Raw genomic sequence first — 13,235 nt, 5'->3', positions numbered from 1 at the left:
TATAAAGAGGTTGAGCTATTAATATTTGAACATTTAGCCTCTATATATTATCTGTTACTGTCACATTTTTTAAGTTTCTTCATATTACAGTTTGACCAATTACCCAATTACCATCTCATGATTTGGTAGTTGAAATCAGAGTTAAAGGGGCTGATCTATAGTATTTATTCTAATCTGATCAGTCTAATTGGCCATGACAAAGTTAAGGCACATAGAAACTGGGAAGATGATCTTAACTTAAAAAAAAATGATAATGGCTGCTGGGAAATATTACATGTTAGCAGTCAAAGGTTTTCAAAGTTCTTCCTGCTATGTCAAAAATGCCAATTAGAGGTGGGGGATTTTATGCATATGTTCTCTAACTGTATTTGTTTTCTTTGTGGAAAAATGCAGTGGAAATCTCATCTACAATTATTGGACAGAATATACTTTTGTAATCTTCTTTGTTTCTTTTAGGGGGCTATTTCATAGCTTACAGCCCTTATCAGCATTATCAAGGTGAGGTGATGCAGCTCCTGCATTAGGTGCGTTACACAGGGTTTTCCCCAAGGATATGGAGTAACCAGCCAGAGAGGAAAAAGTTGCAAGCTGGAAGGGTTTACAGATATGTTCCCCCAGAAAACAAGTTTGGCTGTAAAAGTGCAGGCAACATTAGGGGAAAGAGAGATTTAAAAAAAAAAAAAAAAAAAAAACCAGTTCATTTAGATATACTTCCGATATTGTAATAATACAACCTATTTAAAATGTTCCATATCACCCTTGAATATATTGTTGGGTTAAAAACAAGGTGTTAAACTGTATTTCTGCTAATGAAAACATCACTCCATTGCATCCCGCAATCCTAATGACCAACTTCAGTTAGTGCTTGTTATTTACCATGATAACAGGTTCCTCGTCCCACATGGTGTTTCACACAGCAGCAATTCTGACTGATAGACCGGACGACCCACCTCCATCCCACCACAACCGTCCAATGAGGCTGCAGAGCGGGGACGAGCCTTCAGCAGCAGCCTCTTATTTCGCACTACAGTAACCCTGTAACACACTGGTAGTCATGTGACGGTCATATAGTACAACTCAGCGAGCGCCCAGTCCAGTCGAATTCTGCTGCCTGTGGATGGCGTGTCTCAAGGGCAAATCTTTCTCTGGTAATAGACAAACCCGTCGGATGAAACAATCGTCCCAAGCGCCGCTTGCACTGGGAATGTACTGAGTGAACAAGGTAAGTCTGTGGGTTTATTTTCTCTGTTAAAGGGTTCGGGAGTCTAAGCTGCGCGTGTGTCTGCTCGGTGCTATATGCTGCAGCAGGTTTGACGAAAACATGTTTACGTTACGAGCGGAGACGCGCGCCAACTCATGCGTTATGCACCGCGGAGGGGACGGGCAGGAAAACATAGCACACAGTCTAACCTATTACCATGAGGTTTGGATTTAGCTCTACCGCAGTTTAACAAATGAGTGACTTTTGAGTTTTGATCTCCTGTTTGCGGCTGCGTATGTGATGGGATTTTTAAGTTCTCAGATCCATGCTGTCTGCAAAATCGACAGCATGCGTCGAGCAGATCGCGGTTATGTAATTATTGTGCTAATGAGAAGATAACATTTTGTTGAGTAATAATTTAGATGAGTTATAATCCATAATCTAAAACTATTAGTACAAGTCTTAGACCTAGGTCTTTTAATAATGTCCTCAGTCAGTATGAGATGATATCCAAGCTTACCATGAACTTGTGCAAAATAACTCACCAACCTACTTCCTACATCTAATGACTGATATGTAAAATATTCTCCCGATGCAGTGATGTGACTGACCTGCTCTTTAATTGTCCCGTAAACAAGCAGGATAGGTGATGAATGCACGCTGCGGAGGAGCGCATAATGCTGCCGACTGCCCCATGTGGTGTTTTCTGATAATACTGTTGACAGTTTTTTTTCTCTCTGGCTGAGTTTACTCTCCGTCACTGAGACCATGCAGGGGCCCCTGGAAAGGGAGGAAGAGATAGAGGTGGAAGGGGGAATGAGGAGTGTGAGTATGACCTATACTCCCTAATCAAGGAAAACAACCAGTTTATGAAGGTTATAAATCACATACTCATACTTTTATACATGAAACAACTATAACCTAGTAATCTACAAGTCACAAAGTTATAGCCAAGTAAACTGTCCACCAGAAAAAGAGACAAGGTTGTTGAAAAACAATCTCATTACAATAACGAGATAAAAGGGATTGAAGAGCATTAAGTTAAAGAATAAATAGTGATGAAATACTACTATTATTACTACTATTACTACGTTACTCTTTAAAAAAATGGCATAAAGTAGGCTACCATGATGTCAGTATGTGAAAACCCCTAGAATGATATATGAATTGAAATGAATGTGCATATAAGAAAATTATTAAATTAAAGCCACTACATTGTGTGAAATCACAATAATAGGGAAGGATTAAAATAATCCATATATTATTTATATGTGTTATATGAGATGTACAAATGTTATTTCGTAAGGCGATAAAAGGATACATGTATTTTGATATGTCCTCTTCATAGTAATGGTTGTGGTAATATTACACAGCAAAGTAGTCTACAGTAGTCTACAAGCTTTACAAAATATTCTTAACTTATGATCTACTTGTGAGGTTTATTTTAGGGCTCTAGCTGCATCTCAGGGGCCTTTATCAGCAGATTGATAACATTTTTGTCAAACTAGTGTGTTCTAGGTGTCTTTTTATCTTTTGAAGTACAGGGAAGTTTTCAGGTCTCCAAAAACTATTAAAAGGAAGCATTTTGAGAGAGAAACATCACTATTTGGTTGAACTGTTCATAGGTTGTAGACATCTGTGATAAGCTGTCACATGTAGAGATTACTCAGTTGTCAAGGGGTCATGAAAAAAGGTTGGGAACCAGTCCAGGAGAAATACGCTTTAAGTGGTACTTGAAAAATAAACAAGGCAGCTCTGTAAAAAACAACCCCAGACATTGTCTGTGGAAGCAACTTCTTATGACCTATAGCTATATTTTAATGGTAGGTGACTTCTGACAGTCATAGTAATATATGACAGGCATAAAGGAGGAAGTTAGCAGACATAAGAGGGAGAGAAGGAGGATGGGTGGGTCAACAAAACCCAGGACTTTCACACAACAGGTCACTGTTCTTTTCCTATGTGAATCCATCAGTGTTTCTTTTATCCATGACCATTCCACAACCTAAACCTAACCAAGTAGTTTTTGTGCCTAAATCTGAACAAACCATGACAAACCATGAATAACCTTTACCATGTGTTTATTATTGTTATCATAGTGACAAATGCCTGCTACACCCACCACTGGTATGCTCCTATGGGTCATATCCAGATGACTTATAGGAACATTTGGGTGTGAGGACTTGCTGAAATAAACATATTGGCAGAATAACTCCTTTGTAATATGTAGTTATGTAGTTATTTTTTCACTGTGCTGCAAGTGTAAATTTCACATTGTAAGTGACAAAGCACAGTGAAAAAAAACATGTTACATTAAGTAGCTGTTAAATGACTACAACAATTAACGATCAATTAACTTGCAAATCTATAATGCCACTGAAGCATTAGATTTTTCATTTACAGACTGTGACTAGCATTCACACAGCTGTCAGAAGGGTTAGAGGACATGCCACCTTGTTATAGATTTTCCAGATGTGTATAATCTAAAGCTCTTTCTTTGAATATCAGGCCATATTGTTTTGAATTTGAGCAGTAGGCACATGTGGGATTAAGATTAACAGACTTCTCTCCATCTGATTTTTTTTCTGTTTAGACACACTGTATCCTGGCTGGAGACCTTGGATTGCAAGAGTGTTTCCCTGACGCTTATTTTTTTCCAGTCTGAGAGAAAACACCAGGTGTTTTGCTATCTCACCCGAGCAGGAATTGTAGCCTCAGTGACTTAGGTTTGTTCAGCCTGACTTTTCCAGCCTCACAGGGAATAATTTTCTTACAAATCATTCTAAACACAGACTCTGAGTCCAACAAGAAACAGTGGTTTGGCACTAGCCAGGGATGGTAGATAACCTCTCAGTGAACGAGGAGACTTTTCTTAAGTACAGTGGCTCTCCACTGGCCTGTCGTGTGTCTGACATGGTGACAGACCTGGGCTCCTACCAGGTGATGCCGTCACCACTTTCGGAGGATGACTTGAGTGAATCATCCAGCCCTCGTTCCTGCTCCAGCCCGGACTCCCAGGTGCTCAGCTCCAGCTATGGCAGCAACTCCAGTGCTGAGAGTCAGGATAGTATCCTGGACCACCTGCTGTCTCAGGCCTCTTTAGGAGGTGCCAACAGTGTCTCGGCAGGGTCTGTGGCACCTATACCATTATCCAGTTTCCTCTTGGACTCACAGAGAGATGAGCCATCCAAACATGAGTCAGTAAAGGAGGAAAATTTTGATTTCCTCAACTGGACCAGTGTGGAGACAGAGGAACAACAAGGAGCGTCCTTTCAACCCACTTTGGAAGAGATTGAAGAATTCCTTGAAGAGAATATGGAAGTGGTGACAATGAAGCAAGAGATCCGAGAGGGTCGCCCAGCATTGGGAGTTGGTCTAAAGGAAGCTCTTGATCTAGAAATTGGTCTTGAGTGTTGCTGGGAGGCATGCTCTGAGCTTAAGGTAAAGCCAGAAGCCAAGTATTCAGACCAAACTGTCCCAACTGCCATCACTGCTGACCTAGCCACTGGTGCCTCCAGTAAGACCAAAGGTACACATCAATCCAGCACAGGGGCCAAGAATACACCAGTCAGCAAACCTTTGTCAGCAGACAGTGGTACTAGCAGTAGTGGGATGCCAGTCATCCTACAGATTCAGCCCATGCAGATAAAGCAAGAGGCCACAGTGGCACCTCTTAACCCAGTAGCCCAGCCCCCACAGCCTCCTCCAGCTTCAGACATCAAAATTGCGCAGCTACTGGTCAATATCCAAGGTCAGACCTTTGCCCTGGTGCCCCACATCCTGCCCTCGGCTAACCTTAACATCTCCTCTAAGTTTGTACGCATTGCTCCTGTCCCCATTGCAGCCAAGCCTCTTGGAGTTGGGGAGAGCTCAGTAAGCCAGGGATCAGGGATTCTTGCTGGGGGTCAAAAGTTCCAGAAGAATCCAGTGGCAGATCTAATCAAAATGCACAAATGCACTTTTCCTGGCTGCACCAAGATGTACACCAAGAGCAGCCACCTGAAGGCCCACCTGAGAAGACACACAGGAGAAAAGCCTTTCGCCTGCAACTGGCAGGGCTGTGGATGGAGGTGGGTACTGGGGAGGGAAGTGTGAACTGAGTGAATGGATGTATTTCTTTATACATTTAACATTTATACATATACATTTCATTCCTCACAGACAGAATGATCTGTTGCAAAATTATGATTTTTAGCTTTTATCTCTTTATGTGTTTATTATCTTTGAAGAGATTGATTTATATTTATGACTGATTATATAAAACCTGTTTATTGTTTTGTTTTAGCAATAACAGCACATTCTAGCACGCATCTAAGATGTTTCAAAAGGGCTTAACAACCATTTGTGAGTGCGTCCTATCTGTAATACATGTCAGTGCTACATGTCTGTGTGCTGTGCATAGTGTTCTCAGTGGAACCATGTGTGGTGCAGTTTTTAACTTGAACTGACCTGTTGCTTTGAGGGTCATCTATTAGTATTGGTGAGGGGACCTAGACAGTCTTGAGAGCCAGAACCCCCTCCCACCCTCCCAAAGCTCCAAGCAACCAAAGATGAGAGAAGCAGCTTGTCAGTAAGATTGTCATTATACGTTATACAAACTTACAGTGGAAGCAAGACTTAATTGTGTTTCTGTTTGTGGAATGGCAGCAATATGCTTCGGCAGTGAGACAGGAAGCACACAGAAATTAAAGGATCTGTAATAGAGAAGCCTCAACACTCATCTTATTTTCTTTTCACTAAGTCCTGGAGCTGATGAGCTCTTAATGACTGTCATGCAGCCCTCCAAGTGTTAATTGCAGTGACATGAAGCAGAGGGTGTGCTTGCACAGTCACACATTTTATCATGCAGTCAGATATCTGGGGTGTGCAAGAATAGCAGGGGTGTTTTTTTATGGATGCATACTAAATCTGGGACAGAGCATGTGGGCTGGAATCACATGGGCACAACATGGGTACCTCCTGTTGAGACTCAACAGCTGTGCAGTTGCTGGAGCAGTGTGAGTGCATGTGTGTATGTGTATTTGTGTATGCTAACTATAAAGCAGCAAGATCTAATTTGGAACCTGCTGTGTGTAAAGGAGAAAGGCAGAGAGAGAACTTGAATATCTTCATTAGTAAGACTGTTTCTTTTTTCATCAGGTCAGCCAGTGAGACTGACTCAAGTGCGACATGAGAGCAAATACAAAATTTATGTTACTAATGTTAGAATAAATGTGAATACAACCAATACCAACACATCATAAGCTATGTGTATATATAATTATAGTATACTATATATACTATATAGTTGTAGGTATGTTCATTCATGGTACGTAAAAGTGACTTCATATTTTTTGTTGTTACGTATTGCTCTGTCTCAGTGGTCACATGACATTCTATTCTGATACCAGTCACCAGTCAACCTAACCTGCATTAACAATATCCACTTGCACACGCATTTATGTACATGCTAACCTCAGCAATCTAGCCGTATTCTAATATAAATGTATAGCTATCCTTACTAGCTAGGTTCCTTACATGCTTACTAACAACTTAATGGAGGAGTTTGGTCTCTGAGATTGACAGCGTTGTGTTGAGAACATAGCTAGACTAACTTTGTTAACTTGAATGGATTAGGACAAATTCTTGCAGAGGTGTTCATGATATTAGCCATCAGTGAACTCTAGATTGATTGGGAAAAGCCAACAACAATCCTTCCTCCTGCACCACATCATGTGTGCACAGAGAGGAAAGGCTATTTACGCATGGGTCTGTTATGTTTGTGAGAGAGAGCTGGGCAAAGAGGGGCCACACAAATTAATGTAGTGTGCTGTTTTACAATGAAATAAGATTTTACCTATGAAATACAGTGCATTCAGACCCCCATTCTTTCACATTTTGTTATGCTGCAGCCGTAACCTAAAATCTTGTTTTTTTAATGAAAATGAATGAATAAAATATCACATTGACACAGGTATTTAGATCCTTTGCAATAACACTTGAAATTTAGCTCAGGTCCCTCCTTTTCTCTGGATCATCTTTGAGATGTTTTTATACTTTTTACACCTCCACCTGTAGCAGGTTCTACTGATTGAACATGATTTGGACATGTCTATATGAGGTCTCACAGCTGACAATGAATGCACATCAGAGAAAAATCCAAGTTATGAGGTCAAGGGGACTGTCTGCAGAGCTCAGAGACAGGACTGTGTAGACGCACAGATCTGGGGAAGGCCACAAAAAATTCTGCTACATTGAAGGTTACCAAGAGCACAGTGGCCCTCATAATTCTTGAACGGAAGAAGTTTGGAACAACTAGGACTCTCCCTAGAGCTGGTGGTCAAACTGAGCAATTGGGCCTTGGTAAGAGATGTGACCAGAAACTGGATGGTCATTCTGGCTGAGCTCCAGAGATCCTGTGATCTGTGATCCTGTGAGATGGGAGAAACTTCCAGAGGGACAGCCATCACTGCAACATTCCACTGATCTGAGCCTTATGGCAGAGTGGTCAGGCATAAGCCTCTCCTCAGTGAAACTGAATGAAACCAAGGTTGAACTGTTTGGCTTCCATTCCAAGCATTGTGCTTAGAAAAAACCAGGGACCGTTCATCCCCTGCCCAGTACCATCCCAGAGGTGAAATATCGTGTTGGCAACATCATGCTGTGGTAGTATTTTTCAGAGAGACCAGTCAGGCTTGAGAGAAAGTTGAACATAGCAAAGTACAGAGATATCCTTAATAAAAAACCCAGAGTGCTCAGCACCCTCAGACTGGGCCTAAGGTTCAGCTTCCAACAGGACAATGACCCTAAGCACACAGCCAAGACAATGCAAGAACAGCTTAGGGACAAAGCAGTGAATCTCCTTGAGTGGTCTGGCCAGAGTCCTGACTTGAAACCAATCCAACATCTCTGGAGAGACCTGAAAATGGCTGTCTACCAATGGTCCTCATCCAACCTAACAGACCTTGAGGGGATCTGCAGGGAAGAATGGCTGAAAATCCCCAAATCCAGGTGTGCAAAGCCAATCACCGCTACTGAGTAAAGTCTGAATACCTATGTCAATGTGGTATTTAATTTTTTCCTATTGATTTTGTAAAATTTTCAAAAATCCTTGCCATTATGGGGTATTATGTGAAGGTTGGTGAGGGAAAATGAATTTAAACAATGATAGCATAAAATGTGTAAATAGTACTTTATGAATGCGCCATAAAAAAAAAAAATGTGGTGGTCATTGTTGATACTGTAGTGGGCTGCCTCAAATGTATCAATTTATAAGCAATACTGTGTTGGTCCATTTGAGTATAGAACCACCCTGGCAACCTGCCACTTGTTCTTGTAAAGCTGCACAAGTTCACCCAAATACATGAGGAGAGACATTTGTGCGGTAGTAATCCAGGCTGTGTGTTCTGCCTAACAAAGGGCTCTTGTCTGTTCACAAAATGCAGGATCGAGTTTGGATGGGAGTGTGTGTGTGTGTGAGAACTTGTGTGTGTAACCCACTGTATGTGATGGGGTAAATGAGGGGGCCGACAAAAGGGGGAAAAATGTTGGGAAAAGTCTGCAGGCTGCAAGATGCAAGCGAATAGAGTGAGCAGGAGAAAGTGAGATTTTCGAATTTTGCACACAATCACTTGAAGGGAACAGCAGTGAGGAAGTGGAGCGAACAAACACAAAGTGTTGAATAGTTACCATGACTGTGGGCTAGGAACGTCCAGGCTGCCATGCTGCATAAAAGGGAAGCAAGGGATCAGTCAAGGTTCCTCACATAGACTGGGAGGAACAGGGAGTGATTGTGTTACTGTATATTCAGATGTATTAGAATGTCATCCCAGACCAAACTAAATATACTGTGGAAGGAGACTCTTCCAAGAGAATCGACCTCCAAAACTGTTTAGTTTCAAGTTTTGTTTTGCTGGTCAGCTTAGCTCTGAATATGTTATGTGTGTGAACATAGACTTAACTACCACACTAAATAGGAAAGACTTTGATGAATGTTATCAAGATTTGGGACCTTAACAATTGGTAATTATCTCTGTTTTTGTAATATGACAACAAGATTCATAAACTTTGAAGATGAATTACATGGTATTTACAAAACAGCTGTGGCTGGATTTAACTGGGAGAAACAATTGCATTTGAGCCTATGCTGTCCCAGTTCCCCATTGAATTTATTAAGGAATGTGCACCATGTGTGTCACACACATAACTTAACCTCTTCATCATGAGAGCCTCCTACAGGGGGCTGCGTGAGATGTCTGTGGTACAAACAATCTATGTGCACGCTAGGAAGCACCAATCCTAACATGTAGCACACCAAAATGATGGGGAGAAACTCAGCTTAACATGAAAACAGCCTATGTTTACATTGGTGCTTCTGCTAATTTCACCAATTCAAGCAAACCACACAAACAAGTTCATGTGAAAGCAGAGACTGCTGATTGCAAAGATGTTTGTCTCATCACGGTGTGACGAAAACTGTTATCATCAAATCACAAAATCATAAAGTATGTCTTACCTTTGCTGTTTTGTGGTCAAAAGTTATACTCCAGCTCAAAAAACACTGCTAATGTCTACTCTTGTGACTCTGCGCTAGTTTGAAATGAATCACGAAGGTCCTGGTTGTTTACATAAAGAAAAAGGGGTTTTTAGAGTGAAGTATGCACTCTTCCTACAATATACTATCTTTGGGTTTACTTTGTTCTGGATTGTCATTAGTATTTCTAATGTGAATTTGGTTGCCATCCCTCGATTCTCCTGACTTTGATTGTTGATCATCAAAATCGACCAATGGGTTGCTGAGATATTTACCTGCATTACTCCTCAGTGTGATTCTCACTTTTACGCATGAGGTCTTAAAGCTAAATTTTGATACAGGCCCCCTCTACAAACTACCAAAACTCAAATGAAACCTGCAGCTTGAGCTGGGGCCATTTTTTGTTTGTTTGTTTGTTTGTTTGTTTGTTTTTTTTGTTTTGTTTTTTTTGCATTTGGTTATTGTTATTCTATAAATCCTGTCACTGTTTCTCTGATAGTTTTTGTTCTCTGTCATAGCAACAGATCCAAACCAGATGTTAGAATGTCAGACTTAAGAGTGGCAATGATAGTGTTAATCTTTACAGAATGAGACCATCTACACAAACTAGACTTGGCTGTAAGACAGTGCATGATTTAAAACATTTGGTTTCCAATAATTTCATACTTTTTCACGTATGAAATTTCATACCACATTCTTCATGTGATGATTCTGACTTCCTGTGGTATTTTTGTGGGTTCCCATCAGATCCCAATCCCGTACAATCCTCCAGCAAGCATGGGGCAGGTTGTGTCTCTTTGCTGTCTGACACTGCTTGTATCTAAATCATGTCTATTACTACAGTAGCTTTACTCTAGCTCTGAGCTGTGAGCTTGTTGTATCTACATATGACAGAGAGTGCAGCAAGTTTTTACCACAGCTCATCATGTGTTGTTGCTTAATTACAGTGTGCAATTCTATCAATTCATCATCTTGTCAGGTCAGCAGAGCAACATCTGGGATGCAGAACGGGGCTGGGGACTATCATTTTCAGAGAACTAGGTTGCTGGGAAGAAGCCCTAGAGCTGTCATCCTTGTGGCTCCAGCCAAGTAGCATTTGTCTTGCATGCCAACTCTGCTGCGATGTTTTGCTTGTCCAAATGAGTTACAGGCAAGTTGTAGCATCATCTTGTGAAGCTTGCTCATGACAGATAATTATGCGGTTAAATTGGCTTTTGTGAGAAAGGGCCACCACAGCCATTCTCTACATGTTGGGAAAAACAGGGAAGTTGCCAGAAATGAATACAAAATAACAGTGTGAGGGCAATGGAAAGATCAAGTTTTTCATCCCTTATTGCATCGTACATTTTAGTTAATTGTTGTATACTTACTGCACACACATGGCAGTGTTTAAAACACTTTTTTAACATCTGTTGTCAGTTATTTGTACAAAGGAGCCTAGATCGGGTCTAAGTCCTGTTCCGACTGGGTGGATGTTTGTTGTGCAGTACCTTGGCAAATTTCCAGGTGTCTCTCCATTTCATTTTTTTCTAATGACAGTTTTGTCACAGAAAGGGCAATGATAATGGTCCCCATTCCGGCAGTTTAATTTGCATCTGCAGATCTTCTTATCTGAGAGCAAGTCAAGAGAAAAAGTTCAAAATTATCACAGGCACATACTTTTAAAATATGCAGTTATATTTACACACAACATATATTACCTTTAAATGCAATGACCTGTTTTATGTGGATATCCAGGTGCAGCTGAAGCCTGGATGGTTTGGATGGTTTGTATTTGGGGCAAAAGGCGCAGTGATAAAGCTTGCAACACACTGTACAGTGTTCAACAGCAAGCTTTCCACTGATTGGAATTATCGAGTGATGCATCTACGACAGACAGAAATAAATTTTATAATGCATAAATGTCAGCATGATGTTGAAGTGTGAAAAACGTTTACTTCAGTATATATTTTTGTCTACACCAAACGGTCTGAATAATAGAAAAACTTTAAATCTTTACATTCTCTCGTATTGCTGATAACAAACATGGGCATTCATGTAAGGCAAATGCACACCTTTGCCCTTCTTAAACTCCTTACATAAACATTCAGCACAATGTTACACACGAACAGTTAGCTTACGTTACCCACAGAAAGAGTGAACCCTGCGAACTAGCACAAAACGAGTTGACGCTAGCCACCGTTGGCCTAACTAACTTAAAGACGACAAACAGCCCATCTACAAGTATAACATTCTGTAATATTTGTGAGATTAACATTTACACATTTTAACAACTGCAGTTATTTCAGTGGTGAACGTAAACATTTAGACCTTTTCACTGTTTTGGATAGGTGTATGGTACAGCAAAAAGGGACCATAGAAAAAGAAAAACAAATGTGCTTCATTTCTGTGCCTGACAGTGGAGGGGACCTGAGGGAGGAGTCTACGGGCTTCACAGTGGAGGCCCTGCAGGCAGACTGCTGTTGGACTGCAGGTTCAGGCTCATTTAAGAAAGAGACTGCATATGTTTTAATTTTATTTTCCAGTGTTATTTTTATACAGAAAAGAATTCAAGTATTCATGTTCTGAGCTTGTTGAGCTGTGGGTTTAGACTCACTTAAAAAAATATTTTTAAAAAATGGCATACATGTTTAAATATTCTGTGTTGCTTAAAATTTAAATAGATTGTGTTCAATGGAGAAAAAAGTTGACTTTCTTACCAGGCATTTCAAAATAACTCATTTTAGAGCTGTAATCACAATACAGCAAAACCGTGATATTTTTGTTATTTTTTTGTTGTCATACCATCAGAATCTCATACCGGCCCATGCCTAGTGACATATTCTAGGTTTCATGTTTGAATATCTAAACATGATAAAGTACTGGTGAATGCTGCAAATGCACACATGTTGCTTGTGCAGCATATTTGGCTGCTGTCAGATTGATTAAAAGTATATCCAATGCCAGGAAAAATATACATTGATTTGCTGCACACTTTCTTCATCAGATTCCTGACTCAAGTCCACACCTCTGACATTTCAATTTGTATTAATGCAATATAATACATCCCCTCTTCTTTCACCCAGGTTTTCACGGTCGGATGAGCTGTCTCGACACCGGCGGTCCCACTCAGGGGTCAAGCCCTACCAATGTCCTGTATGTGAGAAGAAGTTTGCCCGCAGTGACCATCTGTCAAAACACATTAAAGTCCACCGTTTTCCACGCAGCAGCCGGACAGTTCGCTCAGCAAACTGATGCCCTGCTTGCATCACTGGGATTGCTGGAAATGCTGGGATTACTCTCAAACAGACATAAGCCACAGGAGCAAGTTGTGAGTGTGAACTTCATCAAGTAAAATGAACATGGGATTGGAAGAACATCTAGCTTCTTATTTCGGTCTGTGATTGTTCTAATTCATTGTACAAAAGTAAGCCAGCTGAAGGTTGTTGTTGCTGTTGGCGCTTTTTTATGTTGTACCACTTACGTTTGTTCTGTCCTTATCTCCTGCCTCGGCAGAAGATAAGATAAACTTATTTTCATTCA

General features: G+C 40.7%; 1 protein-coding gene across 2 annotated transcripts; it reads left to right on the top strand.

The window, feature by feature from the left end:
* The first annotated feature begins 710 nt into the window (after window positions 1-710).
* On the top strand, window positions 711-13,235 carry klf15 (Kruppel-like factor 15). Of its 2 annotated transcripts, XM_018667526.2 has the most exons (4): window positions 711-1,222; window positions 1,843-2,026; window positions 3,795-5,271; window positions 12,779-13,235. In XM_018667526.2, the coding sequence occupies exons 3-4, from the start codon at window positions 4,037-4,039 to the stop codon at window positions 12,945-12,947; spliced, it is 1,404 nt and encodes a 467-aa protein (XP_018523042.1). In that variant the 5' UTR covers window positions 711-1,222; window positions 1,843-2,026; window positions 3,795-4,036; the 3' UTR covers window positions 12,948-13,235. The 2 variants fall into 2 exon arrangements, with proteins under 2 accessions (XP_018523042.1, XP_018523043.1); XM_018667527.2 differs by lacking the exon at window positions 1,843-2,026.

The sequence above is a fragment of the Lates calcarifer genome, linkage group LG12 (assembly GCF_001640805.2).
Source record: "Lates calcarifer isolate ASB-BC8 linkage group LG12, TLL_Latcal_v3, whole genome shotgun sequence".
In the NCBI taxonomy this organism is placed as follows: Eukaryota; Metazoa; Chordata; class Actinopteri; family Centropomidae; genus Lates; species Lates calcarifer.
Note: the sequence above shows the minus strand (reverse complement) of the source record. Positions and strands in the feature narration are given on the sequence as shown.